General features: G+C 47.3%; 1 protein-coding gene across 2 annotated transcripts in view; it reads left to right on the plus strand.

Annotated features, from left to right (window-relative positions):
• vn (membrane-bound neuregulin protein vein) overlaps positions 1 to 12,876 on the plus strand; it is a 391,821-nt gene that overhangs the window by 312,466 nt on the left and 66,479 nt on the right. For both annotated transcript variants that reach the window (XR_013034198.1, XM_076524696.1), the window contains exon 4: positions 7,172 to 7,280. Coding sequence is in view for 1 of the 2 variants with exons in the window: in XM_076524696.1 (XP_076380811.1) it covers positions 7,172 to 7,280 (109 nt within the window). In the remaining variant the exon portion in view is untranslated. The remainder of the gene's footprint in view (positions 1 to 7,171; positions 7,281 to 12,876) is intronic.

The following is a 12,876-nucleotide window of genomic DNA, read 5'->3' on the forward strand; positions in this document are numbered from 1 at the left end:
AAAGTTTTATCTTCGATTCGATTAACGATCATATCGATTGTTCATCTCTGATTGGTCGGATCAATTTCTACGACCCGACAGCCACGCTTAGATCTAGATCGTGCTTCTATATACAAGGTGTCCCATAATTATGGTACTTCCGGAAAGTGAGAGATTCCTGAGGTTATTCGAAGCAACTTTTTCCTTTACAAAAATTTTCTCCGAGGCATCGTTAACGAGTTATCAACGAAAAACACTGACCAATGAGAGGCGAGCTCGGCTGGCGCGAGGCGGCCCAGCCAGCGAGCGCACGAAGCCCAGTTCCGCTCATTGGCTCGGCCACCTAGCGCCAGGCGAACTCGCCCCTCATTGGTCATTGTTTTTCATTAATAACTTGTAAACGAAGCCGCGAATTGCATTTTCGCTAAGGAAAAAGTTACTTCAAATCACCTTAGGAACCCCTAATTTCTCGGAAATACCATAATTTTGGGACACCCTGTATATACAACGGTAAATCTAAATATGGCCTACGCAATCCAATGAATCGCATCAGGCCAGTTTCACGCACACTAGATGGCAACGTCGATTTTTTAGCCGATTTATTATTTAGCATTTTTTAAATTTCCGTAATAAACTCGGATAAAAAAGTTAAAAATTTATTCTTTTTGTCATTCTCAGTAGTAGCAAAATTTGAAAAAAGAATTTTGGTCATCGTCTGGTAGACTAGTCTCTCTGTCATCTAAAAAAAAAATTCAGATCAATTAGTCCAGTTTTAAAAAAGTTATTGCGTCTTAAACGGTGTACGAATATTTTTATGAGCTCCTCACGTTTCATTTCAGACGCATTTCCAATAGGTTTTCACATTTAAACAGTCTCTTGTTTAGAGTAGTTTCCGAGGTAGTATCGAGGAAAACAGACACGGGGGCCTTTGCCAGGTATCGAATATTTTTATGGCCGCTATAAAAGTCCCACGACGATCTCTAAATCGTGGATCGTTACCGCTAGGAAAACAAAGCTGCGAATAAAACTGAAAGAATTCGGTGAGCGTGCCGAGCACAAGGTGGCCTCTTCCGGTTGGATCGAGGAAAATTGGCCGGCATAACAGTTCCGGGTGTAATTGCACATCGAACGGGAACCGGTCACATAATTCGGTCAGCCGAATTTTTGTCGGCGGACGAGTCGGTTCGGCGGCGGGGGCGAGCAGAGCAGATTAAAAGTTTCATCATTTGGACGGCTTCCGCTCGAGGCCGCCCGAGTTTTCGCCGCAATTTTCCCGGCACGCTCGAAAAAACGAACGACTCGTGTATCGTAGCCGAAACACGAGCGCGGGCACGGGCATGAGCGGGCTCGCGCGAGCTTGTCGTCGGCTTTCAGGCAGAGCGGAACGGAGTCCGGCCGCGTGTGCCTTAATTAGTGCTCGCGCGGCGATCCAGTCGCGACGAATAACCGTGTAATATATTTTTAATCCGATTGGCGCGCCGTGCGGCTCCGCAAATGAGCGGCGAACTCGAATCGCTCGGCAGCGATCCGTTCGAACCGGTTCGAACGCGAAATGATAGACACCGCCGCGCGAAATCCGCTGGAACAACGGGGAACACGCCCACGCGACCGAGTCAAGCAACATTCGTGGGGGGGGGGGAAGGGGGGAAGGGATCGCGGGGCTTTCGAAAATCTGGCATCGATGTCAAAAGGAGAAAAACCGGAAAAACGGGGGAACGGGAGCAACAAAAACGGAAAAAAGCGCCGCGTAAAACCGTAAACACGTCGAAAACTGACGTATCAACGGGGAAAATCGGGAGCGACGCGAAACAACTGGTACGGCCGCCGCTATCTAAACGCACCCGCGAGACACCGATTGATGTTACATCGACAGAGATAACGGTGTCCAAACAATGTAGCGCACGCGTCAAAAGCGGCCGACGTTAAAACTGTTTATCGTAGCGAACGCTTTGCCGGCCGGCTGCGTCCACGCTAATGAGACAATCTCGTTACCCCGGAAATTCGCGTCGACGACCTCCTACAGCGTCCAACCCCGCCCGGTTTTCGACCTAAGCGACGGCCCAGGATCTTCTGTGCACAGGTGACTTGCTGGTTACGCCACTTAATTGCTAATCGCGCCGGCACGACTGCTCTACTCGCGCGTGCAATCGTTATCGACACCGAAAGGAATGACTCGCAAAAGGCGATGGTCATCGCAAATATGTATTTCGTGTAAATTGAGTCTGCTTTTCAAACAGATCCTCGTAAAATGCGTCATTTTACGTTCACCAGTCGTCGATAGACGGCAAGGCATTCTCCACTGACAGTTTACCGCTCCTAAAACTAAGAGAATCTCGATGACGCCTACGATCCAATTAGAACATTCGACGAGCATCGCCCGAATTTCGTTCGCAATCAATCGGGGCGAAAGCCGAACTGACAGCGCAGACGACAGAACACGATAAACAGCGAAAACGAAATAAACTCAAAAACGTCACGATAAAACGCGAATCTGTAGCACGTTGGTTAAGTTTTGAATATAGTCTGTCGGTCGTTGAATCAAGCATCTAAATTCATTTGAACGGGTTAATGCTCGGAAGCGTCAATTTGGCGCGTTCCAAATTCTTTGATTTACGATTATTGAAATTATGAAGACACATTTGTGGGGAATTCATCCGATGAAATTGTTTCTTTGGACATCGATTGTAATAAAAATTGCGAGAAAGCTGCACGAATATGTGCTTTGCTTGACATATTTATATGAAGTCAGTGCTTCGTAAATCTAGCGTGAGATTCAACTTCGTCGGCGAACCTGTAACTAAATCTACCGTACCGATCAAAATGATCGGTTTCTAATCTTTTATTTGAAGCATATGCAAATTAGACCCTCTTATAGAAAACAATTTAGTGAAGTTCTCAATTCATGCAATTGCTATATCAAAATTGCCAAAAGGTCAGAATAAATTCAATCTTCTCATTCCAAACTAGTTGAGAAGAACCGAAAAAAATCTGTCAGCTGTTAGAACATAGTCGTATCGATTATTTCATTCTGCAGAAATGTCGATGAGAATGTCGTTATTAACCAGACTCAGAGCTGATAATACGATCGCTACACAATTTCCCAGAAGAATTTCACAATTATAAAATAAAGAACAGAAACATACTATTTCAAATACTACTTCAAATAATGTCATTTCGAACGTGTCCGGGTGTGATTTAGTCATTGTTACACTGTGATCCGTGTTTTCTAATTACAAACTACCGTTTCCCAACCGTTTCTTATTACCGTTTCTTATTACACAGCACAGTACAGTAAATTCTCCCAAATTTGTCTTCAGCTTATAAACAAAAATAGACATTGTGAGAAGAGGAGATACGATTATTCGAGCCTCGCGCCTCGTTCTTATAATCCTCGACAATCGGCAACTATAAAAATGAGCCGCGAGACTCGAATAATCGCATCTCCTCTTCCCAAATAGTCCATTCTTGTTTACAAGCTGAAGGAAAATTGAGAATTTATTGTATATCCGAAATGCATGACCAAAACCACGAACCGAAAAATAACACTTACGGAGTCGATATAAAAAACCGAAACCGTTGTCGTAACCGTTTTCGACCACTGGTTGATATTATCGTAGGTGAGCGAATCGGGACTCACGAGATCGCTAAATTTGGCATAGGAATTTGCAATATTCGAGGACGCGCGGCAGTATCTGGGTCGAGTATCGCCGGCCAAATTTTTGCCCGCGTCCTCGTATCGCGGAAGCACTTCCCCGCTGTCGAGATCCACTCGTGGAAGGCGTATGAGCACGAAGGGATCGGCGTGTGCGTGCGGTAAGGACGACGACGAGCCCCAAGACGAGCAGAAGCGTGTGCCGAGGCTCTAGAAATGTACACGGATTTGCCGGGAGCAAGAAGGATTCGCCGGCAGCCATCGACCGATCACAAATAGACACACAGCGTCGATCCAGGGGATCCGGGACCGTCGGGAAACTCGTGGCGCGTGCCGCGACATCGCGCGAGCAGATTTCTCCGTATCGAGCGATATTGGAATCGGAAAGTAGATTTTTCGACGGCGTTATCTTCCGACGGAAGTTCCGGCGAAAAGATCCCCGTCGAATCGGCGGGACGACGCGTCGACCCCGAATGAATCGATATGGCCGCGATTCGAACCCGATTCTCGCCCTCATCGAAACTTTCCTCTCGCCTCCCAAGCCCACCCAGCCTTCTCCCGGACCCCCGGCGCTGTTAACCTCTGTTTCGCGCTCGCGCGAGGCAAACTTTCGTATTCCGCGAGATTGCCGGCCGCCTTTCTCCGAAAAGAAGCTCCGGCCTGGAACGAGATCAAAGTTTCGCCATCAAAAAACGACGGGAACAACAATGCGGGTCTTCAATTAAGTTGGGATCCGCGCGGCGCGTCGGCTTCAATTTCCAGTGTTGCGCGCACACACGTCCGTGTGCCCTTTTCATCGGCGTATTTCCCGGCGCGCTCGATACTCCGCAGCCACGCGATTAGAGAATGCTGCTAATATTCCGGGTCGATCGCGCGAAATAATTGCCGGGGAAGCGGGAGATGTGGCTGCGCTGCTCGAGGAGCTAAATAGGAAGTAGATACCCCGGGAAAAATGAAAATTTCGATACGTTTCCGCTCGAGACGACCGCTATCTCTACCTCCCCTCCTCCTGCCCCTCGGCGCCGGCTCTCTCTCTCTCTCTCTCTCTCTCTCTCTCTCTCTCGCTCTCTCTCGTTTCTCCGATAGGACGAGGATGGAGGAAAAAAGAACAGCTCCCGCCGCGAAAATGTCTTCAGCTCGTTAGGAACTTAACGAGAAGAAACGCGAGCGGTGGATAGGGGCGGCAATGGCGAACCGAGAGAAGAGAGAACCGGAAGAAAAAGAGGAAGAGAGAGGGAGAGAGAGAGGATAAAGGCCGGTGTACGAGCTGCTCGAGAGCCTTTCGAAGTTGGAACTGTGCTCGGTAATACCGGCCCGACCGAAATGGTCGAGTATACTAATCCGACTGTAATAATGGTGTACGCGAGCTCATCGCGCGAGCGGCTACGCGCCTCATCGCGTTCCGCTATTACTCCGCCGGACAGCCGTCCGACCACTCGTCCGAGTCGCTTTCAAACTCATTATACGATTTTTAATACAGGCGCGAGCTTGTCCGGCCCTCGTGTGTGCCGGACTCGTCGCGCGACGGATCAAACACCGCGCCTGGACACGAAACACACCCCCGAGGACCACCCTCGTCCTCCCCATCCGTCTCGCACCTTTCATGGAATCGGTCCGCCGGTTTCCGCGGATGTGTAATTAGCCCGCGCTTCCCGGCCAAACGACGAGAAAATTCGCCGGAGCAACATTAGGTTGTTTCTACGGCCGGATGCGCATCTAGAGATGATTAATCGATGTTTACGACGCAGAACCGACAAGATAGTAACCCGGTTCGTAATGCATTACAGCTTGAACACTGGCGAACGACAGTGAGGAATTATGGCCGCGGAACAATGCGCACGGAAATTTAGGCGGTCGTTTAGGAGCGTTAAGAATCAGGCTGCGCACCGAAAAGCGTGGACGGATGTCGGTTTCAGCGCTGTTCTCGATACCTATCGTTCAGGAATGTTGGGAACTTCGTTTTTTCAAAGTGTAAAAGATCGCTATTTTTAAATGTGAGCTTAACGATACGGTAAATTCTCCTCAATTTTCCTTCAGCTTGTAAACAAAAAGGGACAATTTGGGAAGAGGAGATACGATTACTCGAACCTCGCGGATCATTTTTATAGTTGGCGATTGTAAATTATTATACAAACGTGGTGCAAGGCTCGAATAATTGTATCTCCTTTTTCCAAAATGTCCAGTTTTGTTTACCAGCTGAAGAAAGATTAGGGAGAATTTACTGTATTTGGCTTGGTATCGTCGGCAAAATCTTAATACAAAAGGATTTATTAACACTGGATTTACGGAGTACAAGAAACAGCTGTTTTATATTGGTTTATAAAAGTAACAATAAAACATTTATTCTGATTTTTAACATGCTATTGTAACATTTGCCGCAAGTAATATATAAATTGAATAAATAACTCATAAATGTGTCTTTACGATATGAATAATCGTAAATTACAAAATTAGTGATTTTGTCGAATTCTGTAAATCTAGTGTTAAAAGCAATCCATGCGATTCTAAATAAGATACAGTTAGATGATTTTACTAGTAAAAAAGATGAACGGTTATCTGGATTTGATTTCCAAATTTTCACCGCAACAGATGAACACCTCTTGATTTACAAGTCTGTTTCTCGGTTAAAACTTGAGATATCGAAACGAAACTAAAGACAGATGGTAAACGAAAGTTGTCTCTACATCGCGTACGTTGTTCCAAATTTTAGGGGACTCATTAACACTTCGACTGCCTCACCAACGACCTAACGATTTTCATACGATTCAAGTATTTTATTCGATCAAATAAAAATTGAAAAATTAAGTTAAATGACATCGATGACATTTTCAACCTTCTCATGTTTCGCTGATCTCACAATTAGGACGATATAACGCATTGTCGTGACAATGGATTTCCGAATCTAAACAAATAACTCTGTCGACCAAAGTATTACTCAAAGAACACGCAAAAAATTGGAAAAGTAGTTCGAGGATTGCGCAAATTTATGAACCTTTGAGCGGACGTTGCAGTTCGATATTTGATCGATGCGAATCCTGTTCGATCCGCAGAACCTGCTCGTGAAAAATTGAACAGGGACGGACACATGCCTGCAGCGGCGTCGGGCATGGCCTACGCTAAGCTGTTCATAAATCCGTCGGTGTCCCACGTTCGCCGTTTCCTTCTTAGCAGCCGTTCTCGCGATTTGCATACCAAAGACTAATCCTTGCGCGCGGGCGCTCCCGCGGCCGAGAACCCGATTGAAATGAAAATGCACGGGTTCTCGGCTCGAGTCCGCGGCGGGGCGCACGCGCGGCTATCATTTTCTTGCCTGGCGAACAAAGCTCGAACGCCGCGCGATTTATGCGCGAGGAAAGAACGCGCGTTGCACGCGTGGGGGTGCGCAAAACAAACGGGGGAGGTCGCGAAAGAGGGCAGAGTGCCGCGCGGGCAAAAAAAAATGTACACACGGGACACACGAAGGGCGTGGACGGGAATTATGCGCATAACGTTTTTCGAACGCGAGAGCTCACCATTATTTTTCTCTGGTTTGTGTTGCAGCGACGGCGGCGTGGCCGAGGCAGGAGCAGCCGTGCCCGATCGCCGGTGACTTCTGCATGAACGGCGGTACCTGCCTGTTTTTCGAGACCGTCGGTGAACCAGCATGCAGGTGAGCCATACCCCGTACATTTTACCGGGTCTCGTTCGCCAGACCATTCGCGATTTACCGGCTTCTTCGTGAACTACAGTAATTTCTCCCGGAAATGCCAAATTTCGGGTTGCTGGGAATTTCCCTGCGCTGATCCTACGCCTATGTCGACGTAGGTCGACATATATAAGGTCGACGAAGTCGATCAAGCGTGTGACGCGGCACGCGACGCGAATTCTCGTAAAACAACACAAAATGTGTTGTTTTATAAAAATGGCATGGCCGAGTTTATTTAGCCACCTCGCCATTTTCATTCGAACATTTATGCTTGAATTGAGAAATCTGTTCGATCATTTGCTAGAAAAGAGTCCTTCTAATTCCAGCAACTTTGAAACAGAAAATATGTAACCGATTATTTTTACCGGTTCGATAGGTTTGATATTGAAACGTCCCTCCTACTTTTACGATACTTTGAGAATTTTTCCGATATAAAACTAATGAACGTAGAATCTTTGTAGAACACGGGACAGCTTTCTCCACGTAAAAATAACAACTCTATCCCGAGTTATAAATAGACTGCGGATTCTTACGCTAAATAAAAACTGTTGCGTCGATTGTGTGTTGTATTAATTACAAAATAATAATTTTAATAAACTGATATTGATGCAACGGTATTTTTAAACTCTTTAAATATTCTTTTACGTTTCATCTTATAATTTGTTATATAAATGCATAAAACCTGCAGTCTGTGCAGTTATAATCGTCCAACCGGATCGATGTGTATACAATTTTAATGCAAAGAAACTAAACTCAGCTGCAAAACTAAAGCTATCCAAAGAATTAAAATAGAAAAATTGGAGAGAAATCGACGTATCGAAGCCGTCGGAATACGGAGAGCTCCCGGAAGTACGTAGCAAGGCTATCGACGCGTTTCCGACAGGGAATCTGCGATTTTCCTAGGAACCAAAGATACGGCGAGGTCGGGTCGAAAATATTGAAACAAACGGGCAGGAATCGGTTTCTCGACGGCCGCGACCGGACAAGGTTCGCGAGTGATACCGTCCAGCCGAAATTGAGTTTCGCTTCTTGTTACTTCCTTTTCGACCTGCTGGGTATCGCAGGCGAGATTGGAGAAGGTTGAGAAAGGTTGGTCGAGGTTCCGCGGGACTCTCGTTGCCGATTCCGTGGAGCTCGATGAAAACGACGGCTCCGCTGACCTCTCTCCACAGCGAGGCCCCATCCACTGCGCCCTTCGTCTCGCTTCCTTGCCCCATCTATTAGAGAGCACACGCCTCGCTCCGGCCGCTTCTCTTATATTCTATTCCCTGTGGCTTCCCGCGGACCGTCGCTTTACCCTCTTTATTTAACGAACTATCCCTCCGTTTGTTCCCTCCCGGGGGAGCGGCGACGAGCCCATCCCTCCCGCGGCCGTCTCCCCAGCCGGTGTGCTCCGGATTTCTGCTAATCAAACTGTTTGTCCGTGGCAGGAATTAGATCATCCGACCGCGTCAGCGACTTCAATTATTTGCTGCTCACCCCGCATATTCGTGCGATCGCTCGAATTTCGGGGCTGGTTAACCGGCGGCGATCGTCGATCGAACGAACGAACGAACGAACGGTCAGGTCAAGACGGGGCGCGAATCCGTCGACGGGAGAACAGAGAAATCCGTCGGCGGGATCGTCTCTGTTCCAGCCGAGTTTCATAAAAAATTCCACTGGTCGAGGCAAATGGATTTTTTACGTTCCGCACGCGCGTTTTACGCTCCCCACGGAATTCCCAGCCGGCTCGCCCGAAATTTCCCGGCTCCGCTCTGCCGAGCCGCGTCGGTTTTACAGCTCTTTTCGAAAATTAAATTTCTTCGATCGCGCAGCGCCCGGCAGCGCCGATCCGCATCCGAACGAGACCCGGCCGTGTACATATCGAGCCGTCATTGGCTTAATTGAAAAAGTTTCGATGATCGGTCGCCGTCGCGGAAATTAGCCGTACGACGAGCCGCGCCGCGGGTGGACGGACACGGTGTTCCACTAGGGGGTGTGCGTCTCGGCCCCGTGTCCCCTGGGTTAAAAATCACGGAGGACCGCGGGAGAAAAAGTTCGCCAATATCAAAGTAAACACACTCGTCGGGGCAACGGGTTCCCCGGCGAAACTCGCAAACACTCGACTCGTTAATTTCGACGGAACCAGAGAGGAGAGAGACCGGTCGCGCCCTCCCGCTCCCTCTGCCTCCTCCCCGTCTACGCCACCCCCCTCGCTGCGCCCCGCACACGCGTATGCACTCGGCATTATTTCATCGGCAAGACGAACTTTTCGCAGTTTCCGCTCGGTCGATGTGAACGCCGGAAAAAAAAGCGCGGCTCGCCTGGACTGGGGCGGGGCACAGCTTTGTCAGCGAATTTTGACATTAATTAGGCGCTCGTCGAATAAATTTGAAACTCGCCGGGGGAACGGGTCGATCGACTGCTAAAAATGACCGCCGCTGCGAGGCCGGAGGGAACCTGCGACGGCGAAACGCGCGGCCAGACGCGACGAGGAGGTCTGCGAACGGGCACCACGCCACTGGTTGACGAGGGTTTATTGGCTTTATCGAGGAATCAGGTCGTCCCCGAGGAACAAGGGTTCACAGGGACAAGACGAAAGGGGTGGGATGAATGGACGTCGGACAAATGAGAGCGAGCCGTGTGCAGCGGCCGATCGCGCCCAAGATACTTTTACAAATGACTCGAACGACGGCGTTCCCATTCAGCCGGAAGAAACTGGGCTGGAAAAGGTGGTCGGGAATTTCAAAGACCACGCAGATCGGCTTCGAATGGACCATCCAGTGTCACCGCCGAAAAGCACACATCATTGGGAAAATAAAGAAAGAACTGGCACGAGGAGCATCGAACGTGAGCGCTCGAATAGAACTTGCTGTTAGTCACAGTGCTGGATTACTCCTTCCCTGGTTTGGACGGTAAATAATGATGTATGTGCCGACTGTGCCAAACTTTAACGCTTTGGCTTCCACATCGTCAGCCTTAAGGATTTCACGGGATTAAAATATTTTAATTAAATTGAAATTAAAACGTTTAGCTGAATGATCAATTACTTTTTTTAACATTCTTACGTCTCGTGGATTCTAGTCGAATTAACCTTCAAGTGGTGATCACCGTTTTGACACTAGATCTACGACTTATTTCGACTTAGATACAAAAAACAGCTGTTTTATGTTAGTTCATGAATGTAACAATAAGACGTTTATTCTGATTTTGAGCGAGTGTTATTGTAATATTTATCGCAAGTAACACACATATTGAATACATAACTCATAAAAATTCATCTTTACGCAATCTGGATAATCGTAGATTAAGAATTTAATGACCCGTCATTTTAACGAGTTCAGCAAACCTAAAGTTAACAATATCGAGATTGTAGAACGAATTTAAATTGAAGCTCCGATTTTTGTAGCGTAAAGATAGTTTCTACGATGAACGCGTTGTACTGTTCAGTGTTATTGTAACATCTGCTGTAAGTAACATATAAATTGAATGAATAACTCATAAATGTATCTTTACGACATGAATAATCGTAAATTAAAAAATGTACGTCATTTGACGCAAGACCCGTCATTTTGACGGGTTTCGTAAATCTAGTGTTAATATCACTAGTGGTAACGTGACGCCAACGGCTCTGTATCGGTTATGATGACTTTACCTCGAATTGACCCCGACTTGATGTCAAACTGACTCCGTATAAATAGTGGTACCATGAGCGATACAGGGTTATTTTGGCGGCAAGTCACCGCTATTGATGCAGAGTCAATTTGACGTCAAGTTACCATTTATTGATACGGACTCAATTTGCCGTCAAGTCGCTGCTATTGCAGTGACACGGAGCCAATTTAACGTACATCGCCACTAGTGTTAGAAGTCAATTTAAGTTACGTCACCACTCTAAGGTTAAGATTAGCGTGAAAATTAAATTTCAAGTCTATGCAATTAATTCTATCGCCTACATACGCGTGACGCGGAAGTCAAAGTGTTAAGCGCTGCTTTCGCCTCTAGAATGTGATCGATATCCACTAAAAGAAATACGTGAACAACTACAGTAATGTCTCCCTTACTGACGCTTGTCAGATTGTCCACTAAAATGGATAATTTGGTAAGAGGAGATACGATTATTCGAGCCTTGCGGCTCGTTTTTATAATTGTGGACAATTTATAACTATAAAAATAAACCGTAAGGCTCGAATAATCGTATTAAATAAATAAAATATATGTAGTATAAATAAATATCCTCTTCCCAAATTGTCCATTTTTGTGGTCAATCTGGGCGTCAATTAGAGAGACATTACTGTAGAACTATGTTTTTCGAACATATCATTAAGATCTGTTAACGACATTTCGGCATCTTTCCTTGCTGGAGTGACTTATTTACATATAAAACGTATTCATGCAACGATTCAAACGTCATAGAATCGAATGATAGAGATTCTACAGAATGTTTTTGTTATTTCGTGTTTCGATCTACTCGTTCTCCCCACGTATGCATCAAATCTGCACTCTCATTCGCAGAAGAAACATCGTTCCGGCGAAAACGCTTAAATTTGTTGGTTATAGTTTCGGGCTATCTAACATCGGGCAAACTGCTAATCGAGGTATCAGCCTGCAAGAAGACGCAGCAAAGAGGAGCATCGATTTTTCGATCGCGGCACAGTTCGCAGCCGAGAGACCGCTTAAGCCTGGGAGTCGGTAACAAAACGAGGCTGCCCGTCTCCCAGCCGAGTCCCTATTTCTCCTGGCGAACTATTTCTTTCCGTTGTTGCCAATAAATCAGGGAGCGTATCTCCGGGAATCCTCGATTTATGGATTTCCAGTGGCTCGTCTTTACGCGGAATAAATTTCCCCTCGCGATCGTGATCCCGATAAACTCGCTATAACCTCGCGCGCGATCCGTGCAAGAAGAGAAAAGGGGCGGAGAGGTTCCTCGCCGAAAAAACGCCGAGCAGGATCCGTGGATCGTGTCGATCGAGGATCACGCCGGCAGAAGGGACGTGGCGGGGATCGATGACCCAGTTTAAAAGGTCGAGGGACGAAATTCCGGCGCGTAGATCCGACATGAATCGGTGTCGCGACGCGAATCGAGCATCCAGTTTATCGCAGCTGGGTCCCATTGCGGCTGCGACGGTTCTCTTTCTCTCTCTCCCTCTCTCTCTCTCTCTCTCTCTCCCTCTCTCTCTCTCTCTCACTTACACACTCTCTCACACACTCGCTCACTCACTCTTTATGCGCGTGTGTGAGGGTACGCTGCCTCTCTGGCCTTCTCTTCCATTCCCTTCTCTTCGGTTCTCTTCGCTTCCCACCGCCTCTTCCAATCACCGACGAACCCTTTCGCATCCAGCCTTGCGGCGCTTCAACCCCCAAATACACGGTGAATGCAAAGCTTTCGCAGCGAGCCCGCGCTCGATCGTAAATCTCGTCGCGAGAGACACTTCATCCCGCGCCCTCGTCGATCCATTCAATTCCCGACCCCACCTGTGTGCAACCTGTGATTCCAGCCGAACTATTTGCCATAGGGAAGTCACATATTACCGGCCTCGAACTTTCTTTTCTCGAATCGCGCAGGCAAACGAGACGATTC

The sequence above is a fragment of the Megalopta genalis genome, chromosome 10 (genome assembly GCF_051020955.1).
Source record: "Megalopta genalis isolate 19385.01 chromosome 10, iyMegGena1_principal, whole genome shotgun sequence".
Lineage (NCBI taxonomy): Eukaryota > Metazoa > Arthropoda > Insecta > Hymenoptera > Halictidae > Megalopta > Megalopta genalis.